The sequence below is a fragment of the Corvus cornix genome, chromosome 7 (genome assembly GCF_000738735.6).
Source record: "Corvus cornix cornix isolate S_Up_H32 chromosome 7, ASM73873v5, whole genome shotgun sequence".
NCBI classification, from domain to species: domain Eukaryota; kingdom Metazoa; phylum Chordata; class Aves; order Passeriformes; family Corvidae; genus Corvus; species Corvus cornix.
In genome coordinates, this window is record NC_046337.1 from 16,881,781 (window position 1) to 16,898,706 (window position 16,926).

Here is a 16,926-nt window from a genome sequence, read left to right on the forward strand (position 1 = left end):
ATTTGTTCTTTCATTGGCTTTGTTTTTACTATTTTATAGTTTGTTACAGTTTCCAAAAGTGCTACAAGTTGCAAAGTAGCTATAGATCAACAAAGGCTGAAAGAACTACCTCAAATCAAACTCGAACCTTCTGTTAAACATATGGTGTCATTTGGTCTTTATTCCAGATGTTGAAGCATGGTCGTGCTGGTGTCCCTATGGAAGTTATGGGTCTGATGCTTGGGGAATTTGTTGATGATTATACTGTGAGAGTGATTGATGTTTTTGCAATGCCACAGTCTGGAACGGTGAGTTCTTTGCATCTAGACGTTGAAAATTTTATTTGCTTGTTTGTTTTTTTCCTTATGGTAAATATATTTTTTTAAAAAGCTTTTTGTGCTTTACCTCATTGAAGCAATCTGAAGGTATAAGCTGCAAGTTTTAATACAAACAAGTCTAATGGTTAAAGGGTTTCAGTAAAAAAAAAAAATGTAGTCAAAACTTATTTTTTAGTAAAGGCTAGTACTTAAGTGTGTCTATCAATATATGCAGATGTTATGTCCTTATGTATGTATAAATATATTGGTATAACGTGACTTATAAGGCTTATAAATGGATAACTTTCAGAACTCATATCCTATGAGCCAGCAGAAAGATTCAAAATGTAAAAGGTTTGATTAGGAGTGTAGCATGCCCTTAATTCTGATGGTGCTATAGATAAACTTCACACTAGATATACTTCAAACTTGCTCTCTTTGACAGACCTTAGTTGCATGTCTCTTATATGATACTTCTGTGATTTGAAAAAAATACATATTTAAATTTTGAGTACAATATCCATTTTATGAACAGATTAAAGAGATGTGTCAAGGGGCATAATTGGAATTTATGGTTTTTATTTTGTGTAACTAGAATGAAATGTTCTTAAAACAAGCATGGAATGATTCCTTTGTAACTCAGGGCTGCACTCCATAGAATTTTCAAATCCTTTTGTCCTGAGTTTATTCTATACATGTGCATAATATAAAAATCTGCAAAAAGCCAGTATGTTGAATAAAATGTGTAGTGCTGAACTTGGGAAAAACAACAGGCCACTGTGTGCAGACCAAACAGAGGAGAAAAATGTGAATTCCTGTGCCTATTTAATCATGTTTATTCATAGTAAAGATTACTTAAAAAGCAATTCAGAATAATCTTTCAGTATTTTAAAAATCACATTGAAATACATTTCCAAAAATTACATTTTGCGTTTAAGGGAGTTCTGTCACGTAGTACTAAAGTATTCAGGTTGCCTTTTTAAACAGATGCTTATGAATATTTTTGTTTGTGCAAAGTTACAAGTTAAAAGATAATATTGCTTCATGTACAACTACTATGATTTTTGTCTGTCTTTTAAATTAGGGTGTCAGTGTGGAGGCAGTTGATCCTGTATTTCAAGCAAAAATGTTGGATATGCTGAAACAGACGGGAAGGTAAGTCACTGTAAAGAGGGCTGACAGTAACAAGTACTCCCTCCACAGTTTTTTGAAGAAACAGCTGGCTTTCTGCAAAACTAGTGCTCTAAGGGCTATTAATAATGTTTAAAAATGAAGAATTGCCCTAGAAATTAGGAGAGTAGCTTAGCATGTAATTCAGTCCCCCTCATGCATTTCAATTGTCGGGAGATTGTCACTCCTGTTAAACCTACAGCTTTGATTATCGCCCAGATAGATTAGAATGCTGCTCAGTTTAGCATAGGCGATTACTACACAGTACCTGCTTAAAAGACTGATTTTTTTATTTAACCCTTTAAATAAGATTTAAAAAATTTTTGAAGTTACAGCTTATTCATGAGCAATGTTAATGAAAAGAAAGGGAAAATAATTTTGTAAAAGATCCTAGTATTTAAACAAATTTTATTTCACTCCTACCTCTCAACAGTTGTCGTCTGCTTGCTCAAATTCTTTTACTGTGGGAAAAACTTCAAAATTAGTGTTACCAAAAGGCTCAGCAGCTGAACAGAACAGTGCAAATTGCTTTTTGACTGAGTTCCTAGTTCTACTGCTGGTTTAATTGATATTTAATCCTTTCCCACCGTTGGTTCCCGTTGTCCATGTCTGAAATGGACTTTCTGCCGTGAAAATTCAACCTTTGACGCCAAGGAGTTAAAAAGTGGATATTTACTCAAGTGCTGAAAGGGTAAAAACTGGTTCAGGGAAGGTGTGGTAACAGGGTGAAAAACTGAAAGCATGATCTACCACTGCTAATGTGTATCCCTTAATGATAGCCCTCTTTTGTCGCATTTATTCATGTCCATGTTTTCACCATACTGTGGTGAGTAATTTAAATATTACTAATGGTGTTTTTTTCACAGCTTATCCTAATTTATGCCCTGATATATTCCTACTTCTTCTTGTGATAGGTGTTTATATTTTTAAGACTCTCAATGTCCTTTTTGTTTCAGACCTGAGATGGTAGTTGGTTGGTACCATAGTCATCCTGGCTTTGGCTGTTGGTTATCTGGTGTAGATATCAATACTCAGCAGAGCTTTGAAGCCTTATCAGAAAGAGCTGTTGCCGTGGTGGTGGATCCCATTCAGAGTGTAAAAGGAAAGGTATAGTAGGCTTGCTTTTTATTTTTAAGGTACTTCAGTAGGATTTAATATAGAAGCACTGTAAATACGTGTAAGTACGTGATTTTGGAGGCCCATACTGTATTTAAAAAAAAATTAAAACAAAAATCTCATTGTAAATGAAAATATTTCCAGTTTGTTCTGCATCTTATATCGGTCCTGAAACAGGCTGGAAGTCTTTGATATTGTCAGTACACATAACCAGTCATAATCCTCTCAATATTTTGTTATTTAGGTGTGACTCAACAGGTTTATAACTAATAATCCAAGTATACATTGTTTTATATATTACAATTTAGGTACAAAATCAAAGATCCATTACTAACAGATTGGAATAGGTTCAGCTCCTTAACATGGGTACTAAGAATGCACTGATTTGCAGGCATTGCATATGATGAATGGTATTAAAATTTCTATTCAAAATGTTTTGGGCAATAAAACTTTACAGAGAAGTTGGTATTAAGCATTTGGATTTTTGAGAAGTGTGCAGATAAATGATTAAGTACGTTAAATTATTATGAAAAGAGATTAACTTGCAAAGCATATTGGGTTATAGTTGTCCTTTGTTGAAATCTCTTTTGTTCTTGTTTAGTTCTCTTTTTATTTCTTTCTAGCCCCATATGCCATTTTCCTATTTCCTGCCTCATGACAGCAGGGAGCAGCTCTATTATCACCTTCACAGAGCTGTCTGCAAATGTGAGAGGCAATTCGATTTTGCTCAACCACAGGGAGAGTGGATTAGAAAAACTACAGAACGTACAGAAATTGGCTAGGTGGTTTACTGCTTTAAAATACTGCTGAGGTGTTTTGTTTGAGCATGCACTCCCATTGTATTGTAGAATAATTATTGAAATGTGTCATGGTATATATGGATGATATTCATGTAAATTTATAAATATTTTAAAAGTGTTTATCTTCTATAGAACTGTAGTATCATATTTCCTGTGAGGCAGATCTTATTAAAGCTACCAAACACTATGGGTTCTCTTAATTTCATAGCCGAATGTTCTGAAGCTACAGTTGCATTTTCAGTTGTTTTTTTTTAAAATTCAGAATTTTATAGCAAATATGTTTATGTAACAGGCAGTTGAAAAATTATTAGCTTCTGGTTGTTTGGAAGCTATTAGTCCTCTGTATAAATTTTGTTCCTTTTTAAATTACATAAAGAGTAGAAGAAAATACAGGTAGTCTGGGGGGAGGGGGGAAGATGCAATAGAACACTTAATTATTCCTGACTTATTTTTCCTAGAACTTTTATTTTCCCACTCCAATAGAAATGTTGAAATAGGATTCTTTTTATTTTGTCAAAATATAATTGTCAAGACTATTACTAGTAATTAATTTAGACCTCACTAGCTATTAAATCCATTAAGAATAAAAGCCTCCCAATAAGTCACACTACTGTTATAACACATTTGCTGACTAAGTGCTTCTTTTTAAAGTAATTTTATTGCCGCTGTTGTTTGACATAGATGTCTATCTTTGAGATCTTTGAGTTCTTCAGTAAAGTAATCTTTGGCATATTTATTTTGAATGTGAATAAATTTTTGTCCATCTAAGCATTTCTCAGTTACAGCTGCTCTTATGGCATTGCTGCCAGTACTTGAGATTACTGGAAGTCTTCTAATGTTTGTTTTTCATACACGTTTTTAGCTGCTACAGTCAGATTAAATTACGTTCTCAGGTTTCACATTAAAAAAAATTTACATCTGTCATGTTTCTGGCAAGTGCATCCTTTAAAGCTTAGAAATAAAAAGAATCTCCCAAATTATGAATATCACTTGTAATTAACTTCTTGATTTGGAAGATGTGGAATGTGTTCGACTTTTACGATCCTAGTTGGCAAGATCACTTATACTAAAATGTGTTTGGATTTTAAATGAACTGAAAGAAGAACAGATATATTAGAGTCAGGGGGGTTTCTTAGGTGAGGTTTCAGTGCTTCATGTGCCTGGCTAACTTATTATGGCACCCAGAGCCTCTTCGTGTGCTAGAGGGCTCAAGCTCAGCCTGTTTCAGGGAAGTATCTGCATTTGTCAGCAAATGAAGAACCACTTGCAGAGGTAATTTTGGTGGTGTAGTAACTAACCACTGTACTGGTGGGGTTTAGCTACATGAGTCCAAGATCATAACTCATTGTACCTTATACTGGCATGACTGTCTGGCAAAAAAATACAGTGAACATGTGGCATAGAAGATTTTAATATGGTGTGTTTTGTCTGAGATTAGATGTATTTAAAAGCAAAATCCAAAATAACACATCAGCTAATTTTAAACCTGCCTCAGGGCAGGTCCATGCCCATATAAATTGCTATGGTTTATGGTCAGTGAAGCAGTCATGGTTGTGCTAGTGAAGAATAACTGGGGCAGAGGTTATTTTCATGTGTCAGAAAGTTGCAGTGAATTCTGATGAGGAACCTCAGGTTCACCTTGACTAGCTAAAACATTGAAAAGCAGTTTGCCCTGTTACTGTAGAAAATGAAAATTTGTTCTTTGTTAACTGCCTCATCTCCATACGTGTTTTCTACATAGGACAGGCTGTATGATTGCAGTTTAAAGATAAGTATACCTGTAATTCTCATCAGTTAAAAGAAAAAAAACAAAGTCACTTTATGTCTTAAAGCCAATGAGCAGAAATAAAAAGTCACATAAAATCCTTATATAAAAATACACCACTCATATAGATCTGTGGATTAAATGCCAACTGCTTTAATGACCATTTTAGGACTGGGATATTTTTGCATAAATATAGTAGGACACATGAAGGACAAGTAATTTTAAATACTGATCTTACTACTCTACGTACATATTCTTGCACACAAAGTATGTTTTTTCATGACTGTGTACCATATTTTGCAATATTTAGGCCCATAGTGCTCCAGTTGTCTGTAAAATAAACTCGCAGCAGATCAGTGAGCTTTAACTGAGGGTCAGTGTTCTCAGAACCCAGAGAGGAAAAGCTTTGTTTTGACTTTTCTTTTTTTTTTTAGCTTGATTTCTTTGAATGAAGTCAAAATAAACATCCTGTAATATGGCCAGTGGGGCAACCTGGCTAGCTGTTGTTTCATTTTATACTTACTAATAAACCTTTCTGTTATCCCCTCCAGTTTTCCAATCTGTGCAATGAAAGCTGTAATACATATTTAGAATATTCCACAGAAGCAGTAATTTCATTAGAGATCTGGAATAAAGCTAAATATTGACATTTCATATTTATTTCCAATATACACTTTGAAATGTCTGTACAGAGAACCATAAACCTTTGCCAAATGTTAAAAATAAGTGTGTTTTTTTGGACCTTAACTTAGCAGCTGTTCATCACCTCATAAGGAAAATATAACTACATCAAACCCACTGTAACATAGTATCTTTAACTCCAAAAGCATTAACTTACTGTGTTGCACTCATAGTATTGGTAAATTAAAAAAGAAAAATGTGGTGTTTTCTTTTTTGAGCTGTTTTAAACTTTAGATCTTTAGTATAACGAAGTCACCATTTTAAATGATTTGTTCTTCTGAGAGAATTAACTGGTTTCCCTTGATTAATAACTGCTTGCATAAGGATCGGTAAAATATCCAAAATTGTCGGAAGTCCACTTTGTACATCTGAGAAGCTCATTGGCACTTGCGGTGTTTAGGAGGATTGGTAGCAAAATCTCTTAGGCATACAGCAAACTTTCATTTCTGTTAAGCCATATTTTTTCCTAGCAAGCACTGATAGAAGTATTTGTAGGAAGATCTGTTGGTTCATGGCAAAATTCTTTTTTTTAATTGTTTGCTGAGGAAAATAGTTGTCTTTGCAATTACTTTTTTATAAATTCTCTTTCAGTCACCTCTGACAGATAAAAACAAATATGCTATGCATCTTAATCTTGTGCTTAAACCAGATCCTGCCACTTTGATAAGAGGATTTTGCTGTGGTACTTCATCCTTAACTTACACTCATTCAGATGGTAAAAGAAGAAAAAATGCATACATTTGGGTAGCCTGGAAAATCAAAGTAATTCTACTTGAGAGTGATCTGTGTAGATCATCTAGCCCAACTTTGTGCTGAGCACAGTGTCAACATTGAGTTCAGGTCAGCTCACTTAGTGTTTTGTCCATTTGTGTCTTGAGATTCAACAGCTTCATGGCAATTCCTGTTCCAATATTTTATTTTTCTTGCAGTTGTTTTTTTCCCCTTGTATGCATATAGCCAACAGCTCCTCTTTTCAGTTTATTGCTATTGTCTCCTGCCACATACATCGTTGAAGAACCTTGTTCTGTGGCCCAAGCAAGCTCTTCTGGAACTGGAAGGTTTTTTATTTCAAAGAGTCAGAATGTGGGCTGTAGTTTGGAACCACTTTGTGCATGCAGTTTCTTTTCATTGGTAGTTGAAAATTGCTTTCTTTTGTTCAACTTATGAGATCATTAGAATTTTCTTCTAAATGGAGTAAAAAAATGTGCTGAACTTTATCATTTGTTCTTTTACTAATTTTTGAAGTATGAAAAAAATTACTCTTATCATGCTAGAGAGAGAGAAAGATACGTGCTAGTTTTATCCTCCTTACACAAATAAAGACCCTGAGGAGAGCTGGAGGACTTGTTTTAGCAACCTCTTTCCCCTTTTTTGTCCATTGGTACTTGTAAATCTAGGTGACAGTTGTATGTAATTAGTCACGTATATGAGCATTACGGGTTTGTTAATACATTACTTCAGTTTTTTACTCTTCAGAGTAATAGATGGTCATTTTGTTGAGTGCTTATCATAAAAGTAGTGATTTGCAAGTAGTTTTGATCTCTTTTGCTACTTTTATGCTCCGGTTTAGATTAAATTGTCTGTATATAACACTGTTTCAGATTGGTGAGTTCCGTTTTTGTGCTGCAAATCTTCCCAGTTTATCAAGGCAAATATGTGTGTGAATGGTTTCATAATTTGGTAATTAGTTGTTAGTCTAAAATACTGAAACCAATAGCTGACAGTGATTCAACAATTAATTTCCTGAATATTGGAATTACCATCTAGCTTCAAGATTTTCTTCAGCTGAACACATCTTACACTAGTTTTTTGAAAGATTGCATGGTTTTAAACCTCCACTCTTTTATCAAAGTGCTGTTATTTTTCCTTTGAACTTGTCTTTTTCCCTTCTTTGTTTGAATTAACCACAAGATTTAGAGACGTTGTTTTTTAAGAAGGCAGAAAAGGAGCAGTCCTTCAAATGAGATTTGTGGAGTCACTAGTGTAATGCCTGAAATTTAAAATAGCCCATTAAGTTTGTGAGAACTATAAGCAGATTGGAGCCACCTAACAAGACTTTTTTAATATACCCAAGTCCTCCACCCACTTCATGCGCATGTCTTGATCTTTGCCGTAGTAAGTCTTCTAAGACTTCTAAAACACAAGTGAATTCAACAGTCTTTAGGGTACAGTTAAAAATTAGTAACACTGTAGAAATTAGTAATTAAAAACAACAAAACAGTAAATTGACTGTATTGTCACTACTTTAGAGACATGTCTGTTCATTGTGAATTATTATGCAGATAGCATTTAGAAGAAAATGTATTTTAAAACATGATGCCTACAATTTTGTCTCAGAATCTTTTATACCTGGAACAACTTCCATTGTTAGAACTGGTTTTTGCTAATACTTTTCTATTGTAAAGGGAAAAATCCTAAAATGGTTAACATAACTTTGCAGTGTGTAATTTTGATTGGAGTATCAAGAATACGTTTCTGAACATTTTGCATGTATAGTACATTTGCATACTCTCACAGTACTGTGCTATTTCTTACCATTGACTGGACAGAAACATCCTAGTTTGATCTAGGCAAGAGCTGGGTTTCAATAGGAAGGAGCTTGGTTTGGAGACTAAGGAAGTTGTGTGTGCTGGGTTTGATCACTGTTGGTTCAGTAAAGATTGATGTTCTTTTTCCTGGAAAATCATCTTTGTAGGAGATTAATTGCATCTGCATCACAGTGTGGGCCACTTGGTGTTTTCAGTTCAGGCTGCGTAAACCTCGGTATAAACTAAAAAGTTTTATTACTGCCACTGCACCAGTCTTTTGTTACATTTTCTAGAGTAGTTACATGTATCCAGATTAACATGTTTTGCATATTTTACTTCCTCTTTTCTTAATGGAGTCCTGAAATTGTTAATATCAATGCTAATGTTCTAAAATTTGTTATGTAATGTCCTTTGGACTTGTTGTGATTTAATTAATTAATGTATGTCTACCTACTAAACCATTTACATAGGTTACTTCAGTTCATGCCCTTCCCTAAAACAGAAAGTTCCAAGACTTCGTTGAAAAGTATTAAATGTTTAATTTCCTTTTGCTGTGGTGGATGTAGAATAGTCCATTTATGTTCATTAAGGCATATAGCTTTAAAACTTGTGGCTCAGCTACTTGGGAGTTATGGATGCGTGCCCTCACTTGTCAAGATAAATGTATTATGCTGTAGTTCTCTTCCCCTTCCAGTATGGATATTGAAGTTGTACTGCAGATTTGACCACAAGTAAATAATTCTCCAAGGATAGAGAAGGAAAATGCACATACTCCTAGGAATATGTTTTCCAGAGCTAAAATTGACATTTTATAAATAATTTCCATGTTGCAAACTTCAAAATCACAATCACAGCAATTCAGCGATATGCATTTGGCATGAGACAGTTTCAGTTCTTAGTGCTTTTCATTGGAAATGGCATAAAAAATACGATTTCTTTGAATTTTTTATGTTGTGGGCTTGCAGGGGACAGAAGATGTTCTTCACTTGTAGTTGTCTAACAGTGCATGGCAGCATAAATAACGAAATGGTCATAAACCTGAGCTGCACTTCTCTGGTCACGTGTTCCATTTCATTTTTAAAGAATCTAGAAACAAACTAAGCAGTTGATAACAGGTCAGTTGCAGGTGATAAAAGAGATTTTAGATGGGACATTACTTCTTTTTCCACACCTGGCATAACCACACTCTCTCCTTTGCAGTTGTCTTGCAGCACTGGTATGTTTGTTCATAAACATATGGCATAAACAATACATCACTATTGGAATTCCAAGGACACAATGCATTTTTAAAGTCACCATATGCCGTGGATTCTTTGCTGGAAAAATATTGATGTTAGATTTTAAAAAAAATTTAAACAATAAAGGCTGACTTACTCCTAACTGAAGTTAAAATATAGTGGGACTTGAAAAACAGGACTATTTCATTCAGTATTGTTTGGAAATTTAATATTGGAGAGATTTAAGGATCAAGTGTGTAAAGTGCTCTTGAATTAATTTTTTTTTTTTAAATACCCCACGAAGTTATGAAGACTGTTTTAGAAAAACTGATTATATATATATATAAGTATTCACACTTTCAGGAGAAGCTAAAAGAAGTCTGGCTACTAAACATCCTAAATTTTAATCAAGTCATTATTTTTAATAACTATGTGGAGACTATAAGAGGCCAGATTTTTATCTAGCTAGCAGTTGAGGTGTCCAGTGCCCATCTTAGATTGTGAGTAAATTTGAATCATATTAATTATAGCTGTCCTGAAATATACACAGAACAAAATTGTAAATTTTCTTTCTAAAAATACATTATATGGACTCTAGTGTGGGCTGTTGACCCCAGGCAAATGCTAAAAAAATGCAGTATAGTTATTGTTTCTTAGATTATTATGCATTTTGAAGCTAAGACAGATGTACAAAAAGATGTAGTTTTTATTTTGTATTGGCAGCTTCCAAATATTTAGTATCTATTTCCAAGAACTGCAATTAGTAAAGCATCCATGGTACTGAAATCCACACATCCCACAAGCTAATTATATTTGCAAGGTCAGATTGAATACATATTTTCAGAAAAATAAAGGGTTATATAAATGTGTCTTCTACTTGGCTGTTAAATCACAGTTTGTTGATCTGGAGTATAATGTGTACAATTCACAAATTTGTCTGATAACAGAAAGTGGTGTGTGATTGTGTTTATTTTACTAACCAGTATATTCACAGCAATCACTTCCAAATATCTCTCCAGTAAAGATGTGTTAATTACAAAACAGACAAGGTCTTCTATTATATTAAAGCTACTAACAAGAAGACAGCAGGAATCACACATGTAAATAGCATCATCAACCCCTATTTTAGTCCTCTGTTTTGATCTGTGAGTTGCGCATAGACCAAAGGTGCTATTAAAGACTCAGTATATGAAATAGGCAGCATTATATGAACAAAATTTATTCAACAAGAAAACAGACCTTTAACATGAATTTAACAAGCCTGAGAAATTATAAACTCTCATATGCTGCAGATTCATGCAGTGATAATAAACAAAAAAGGAAAGTAAGAGGTTTCCTTAAGCTAGCCAAACTGCTAATGGTTTTGTTATAAGCTGTCTGCTGTTGAAATGACCTCTGAAAAGTCTGGAGACACTTACACAAGGAAAAATTAAATGGTCAGAGTGGTGAAAGAGTTGCACTATGGAAGTGCCTTTTAAAAAAAAATTACCTTCAAATTTCTGGAAAACATCCCAATAGCATAGACTTCTGGCTAACTTTTTAATGTCTTTTTAGAAAAGGAATTTAGCATGGATCTTGGAAACAAATTTTTACTAAAAGAGTACATGCTGCATTATATTATACAGGTAATTTAAGTACAATGAAAGCTTAAAATTTTTGGTTGGGAAATACTGACGTTTTACAACAAAAATCTAAGCAACCAAGTGGTGGTTTGTACTGGGTTTAATTAATCCTTAGAAGTTCTTTGTTCAAAATACTGCATCTAAAGTTTGCATCATAGAATATGGGGTGACCATGTTTCTGTCATCAGCCTGCATCATTCTGTACTTCGAAATACACAAACATAGAGAGGAGACTTCAACTTGTACACACCTCCAAGTGCTCACTGGGGCTTTTTTCTTGGATCTTACTGTGGCATAATTAACACCTACTTCACCCATTGCTCATTAGTACACTGGACATTAATGAGTCTATTTATTTTTATGTAATCCTCTAAAGGCGGGACTGATTTATGCTCGCTGTGAAAAAAGCAACTACATTTCATAGAAATGAATATGTAGGATTTATTGTTGTATTTATGTTTTTATTGTGTATTAGGTCTAAATTTAGCCTCCAGGTTGCTGAGCATGTTAGTTTCTTTAAGATGGTTGCTATAGTGATAGCAGCAAATTCCTTTAATCTTAGTGTAGTTAAAGTATTTAGTTACCATTGGTCATCAGAGTGCAACTAAGATGAAAAATAGCATTTGCACATGTACTTTTTGTACCCCTCTGAGATTGCAGGAATTGCAATTTTAAAAGCATATTTGTGATTTGTGATTTCAGTTTTTCATATGGCTTTCTGTTAGATTTATATTTTTTCTACTTAGGAAATACTTGCATGGCATTCCTTCAGGAGGACAGATAGACAGTGCAGTATATTGCCATGCAGCTTGTACCTGAAACATAATGAACGTTACTTCTCGTCAGAATTAAGATGATTGAGCAATATTGAGTATCCCTCATAAATAATTCAGCAACTTGTTCTCATATTTTAATGTGAAGTTTAACTAATCTGAAAACTAACCAAAATGTTGAATTTTCTTATCAAAACAAAGTTTAATAATTTTTTTTATTTTACATGGCTCAAGTCCCAAAACAAATCCATGCTGCACAATGCCATTCTTTTTGGATAAGCTCAACATTGTCTAGTGAAGTTCTCAGTTAAATTCAGGTCTAGAAGCATGGCTGTTAGTAAGCTATGAAACAACTCCTTGTCATTATAGTATACTGCCAAGTTCATGTTTCTTGCTCCTCAGGGTAAATTTTTGCTTGCTTAGTTTTTTTCCATTATCTAGCTTGTCTCTGGAGAATCTGTGGTGTGCTTTTTTCTTTTTTTTTTTTTGCTTTGCTTGACTTTTTAATTTATACTGCCTGGTTGTTATGGTTTGGCATTTCCAGGTGTTGATAAATTAGAGCATCTGGTTAAAATGGAATACCAAGATACGTACGAAAGCTTGTCACAAGTGTTCTGAGACAGAGAAAAACGGTAAAAAAGGAAAAAAAAAAATTACTTCTTACATTATGAGAAAGAATGTATAGATATGTAGTAATTGTTCTAGATATTTTTGAGAGTTAAATTCTTCTAAATGTTAATTCCTTTTTTTGTAGCATTGGTATCAGATAGCATGCTTCTGCTGCATTCTAAATCTGAATTTGGGGTTTTTATTGTTCAGGGGGAAAAAAAAGTCACTGGTAACTCACTTTAACTGGGTCACAACTGAACATTTTTAATAAAGAAGATCTTTTTTGGAAGGTTTTCTGCATGCAATTTGAAGATATGGCATATGCAGGTGGATCTGGCCAACAGCTGAGAGACCAAGCAATAGCCCTTAGTGGCACTCAGTCAGTCAACACCACTGTCTCACTTGGGTCTCAAAAGTACATACAACAGGTGATAAGTTTGGGGTTTTTTTCTGTTTACACCTGATGATTTTTTTTTATTATAAATACTTGCCAATTAATTTAATTTCCACATGAAGGACCTCAATATTTATCTTGTAATCCTCAAATCTGCACATTATTTAGTTATTAACATTTGTGTAAATGGAGAGGAAAGTGCTGGAACAAGGTAGGAGACTCAGTGTCACTTTCAGTGCAGACTTTCAGTGACAGTGGTTGATTTCTTATTTGTTCAACATAAGCAAGATTCAAGTCTAATTCCTCAAAATATCAAACAAGCCACGTAAATGCATCTGTTGTTGTCCAACTCACAGTACGGAGAGGAAAAGAATAAAAATTATTATAGAAAAAAACTGTTAAAATGAGATTTAAGTTAATAACTCTTCAAACATATACAGACAAGATGCCTGCAAAGTCTGCCTGGTACTGTTTTAGTGGATGTGCAAGGCTGTGCCTGCAGTGGTCCAGTTAAAAGACTGGAACCTAAACAAGAATTCCTATCTTGCAGTTATGAACCTGTGTTGGTCAGGACACAGTAAGAGTGGGTTTGAGTGTATTGTTGTTATGTTCTTAGCTCTGTTTCAGCTCCTATAGGTTTTGGATAGGGATGGGAGTTTTATTGCATGGGACCATGAATTTCTCTTTCCAAAAATTTTCATAGAGAAATTTAGCACAGGACGGAGTATAAATCAGTGATGGGTTTACATTATTTGCAGTAAAATAGCACTGAATACTGCCTACCATGTACCTTTAAATCATAAATGACCTTGGCTTTCTTTTACTCTCTTTTTTACTCCTGAGCATGACACTGACAAGGACTTTTTAATCCATCAGACAGTTTATAGACCCTTTCGTAGTCACAAGAAGCAAAAAGCATCTGACTAGAAGGGAATACATGGGGCAAGTTCCTTGCTGGCTATAATTTTGTTGTCATTTCAAGTATTGTGGTAGTATAATTGATGTGACAGGACTGGGCTTTAGACTTGGTCCCTTAGCTTGTGCTCACTTTCAGTTTTAGTCTCTCTCTGTCATTCATTTTGATTGGATAAGATTTAGGTGACAAACATATGCATAGTTTTGAGGCTTAGAGTAACTGTACGTAAAATTCAATGTTACATGATGATATAATGCATATAAAACTTACAGTTCCATGGAAAAGGTAATAATTGGTGTCACCTTACAATACGAGGTAGTATAGTGTGCTGATCACATAGCCAGCAGGAGGTTCTTTTTTATTAATATTATAATTAAATGATTTTCTGGATAAAGGCCAAAAACAGATGAGAGTTGATTGTGCCTTGTCCACTGTTGCTTGGCTCTATTAGTTGCATTTTCTAAAAAGAATTGACTTGACATCTTGTTTTTACAGGTTGTTATTGATGCCTTCAGGCTGATCAATGCTAATATGATGGTCTTAGGACATGAACCAAGACAAACAACTTCAAATCTGGGTCACTTAAACAAGCCGTCTATTCAGGTAAACCTAGGGCTGATACTCCTGTAAATTGCAAAATTTATTCATCAATTTTTGGGAAAGGTACTTAAATCAGTAGGTTAAAAACTATTTATTGTTCTCTCTATTGCATTTTTTCACATGCATTTATAATTGATGTGATTGATCAATGAAGATGTATATGTGAAGGGTTTAAAATTGAGCCCTAAATTAGCTACCTGAGTGTGAATGCATGTATTTAATGTGTACAGCAAAGATTCAAGTATAAATTTATGGAAATGCAAACTTTTAAAAGTGACAATTGATGACATAACATGTGATGCAAAACAGGTACTGTTTTCAGTCCTGCAATTTAAAATCTGCTGCTTATCAACATCTCAGCTTTCTTCAAGATAAGTTACTCTCAAGTAAATTATGAAAAAAGTTCTCTCTTTTCTTTTTGCTCTAAATTTATAGAGGTTTTTGTTTATTATGTAATCCAGATTAAACCTTGTATTGTGTCTTAAATAATTAATCTCTGATTTTTATGTAATGCATGTAATTTGCTGAAAAAATGGTGGAGGAGAATATTCAATGGGTGAAATGGATGCCAGATTGACTTCTGCTGTAATGTTTCTTTTGAATACACATTTGTGAAACTGAAGTATTCAAAGTTTGATTTCTGAAGTTGACTTCCATTAGAAAGACAGAAGTTTTGGTCTTCATTGAAGCAAGCCTTTATTTTGAGAAATAGCTTCTGTCCTGAAACAAGTATCCTCTGGAGTGATTAATGCTTTTATCCCTGTCGTTCTTCTGCCTCAGTGTTTTTTCCTTTAAAAAACTTCTCCCCCTTGCTATGTATTCTAAAAAGCATGTGTCCTTGAAACCATGAAGACCAGTTCCTGCTTTTTGTTCCATTATTGGAACAATAGAAATAATATTTGCTATTTAAACATCCAAGAAAAAGACCATCCACTAGTCAGAGCAGAACTGAAATAAGTGCTGAACTTGTGCTCTGAGAGAGCCATCCTTTGGGAGGCACTAGACTACCATACCCCTATCTTGCAAAAGATCAGCAGTTTTTTTGTTACTAATACATTGAAACCCTTTGCTGTTGATATAAATGCTAGCAAAAAAGAGTCTTTAAAGAGTGTCTTCTTCAGGAAGCTGTGTTTTACTCTTGATTTTCGTATTGGTCAAAACTGTGAACAATAATGAGTATGAAATAAGCAGCTAATACTCTTGATTGGATGTAGGCAAGCCCATGCTTGCATGTTTCAGGGCTTTTCTAACTGGGCTGTTCTAGACCATGTGTAATGCTCTCCCTTGGAAACCCCTGCAGTATTATTCAGCTTCATTATTTTAAGATCACTGTCACTACAGCATGGCATATTTTGGCCATGGGATTTTGGGTTTCTGTTGTTAAAATGGGTAGTTTTTGTTTGTGTTGATTTTTTGCAAGCTGACAGTGAGCTGTTGCAAATGTCACTGTTAAGATAAAAATCATAGTTTTAAATAATACTCTGTTCTTAAAGCTGCAAGAGCTCTCACAGTGTTGTTTTGCTTTTATTTTAAGCCATTAATAAAATCTGACCCAGCTGAGCAAAGAAGCAAACTAAATACTGATTTCAGCTGGGCTAGAAGCAGGAATTATGAGACATTACTTAAAATCTCAAGAAGAAGAATAATAGAATAGTACACGCCTTGGCTTCATTCCCTTTTTTTCACCCCAAGACAGTGTGTGTAGTTTTTTCTTGTGTTCCCTTATCAACAGCTTTTTTACAGTTGTTTATCTTTTACATTTGCCCACTCTTTTAAAGGGTAGTTTTTGGAAGGAGAGAGGAAAGGGAGAGGATAGTGGGAGAAGGCAAACCTGTTTGTCACATTTTAAGAGCTTGAAAATCAACTTCCTAAGTATCTACACTTGAATTTATATACAAACACCAAAATCTCATATGCAATCATTTTGAGTGTGGTAAGAAAATAGCAGTGGAAATTACTTATTGCTAATAGTTTCAACTATAAATTCCTTTATTGATGATAAAACCTGTATTTTACAATTTTAATTAAAATAAGTTGCACAAGTAGTGGTTTTCTGTAAGTGCTGGTTCTCATAACTTTTCAAGTAGTTTTGTATCTTTGTATATGTGTTTGCAATAGAAATCTGTTTAAAATGTATGTATGAAACCAGTTTCAGCTTTCATACAGATAATTTTGTAATGCTGAAATATTAAATTGCACAAGATGCAAATACACATTGATTTTGTGTAGTTCTAAATATATATTTAAACATATTTAGGTGGAATGCTTGAAACAGAAGAAGTATTTATCACTAATTCAGCATACTTTATATATGATTTATCCTATCTTGTTTGTAAATGTATACTTAATGTGTAAAATTTTATTTGAAAATAGACTCTTTTAGTTGTGATGAGGATTGATCATAGAATTTTACACCCCCAAATATTAATACAATTCACC

The 16,926-nt window shown here is 34.0% G+C and overlaps 1 protein-coding gene across 2 annotated transcripts in view; it reads left to right on the top strand.

The window, feature by feature from the left end:
* The window catches only part of PSMD14 (proteasome 26S subunit, non-ATPase 14), a 46,658-nt gene that overhangs the window by 22,702 nt on the left and 7,030 nt on the right, over positions 1-16,926 (top strand). For both annotated transcript variants that reach the window (XM_039555088.1, XM_039555089.1), the window contains 4 exons: positions 168-287; positions 1,381-1,451; positions 2,423-2,573; positions 14,383-14,490. In XM_039555088.1, coding sequence (XP_039411022.1) covers positions 168-287; positions 1,381-1,451; positions 2,423-2,573; positions 14,383-14,490 — 450 coding nt within the window. The remainder of the gene's footprint in view (positions 1-167; positions 288-1,380; positions 1,452-2,422; positions 2,574-14,382; positions 14,491-16,926) is intronic.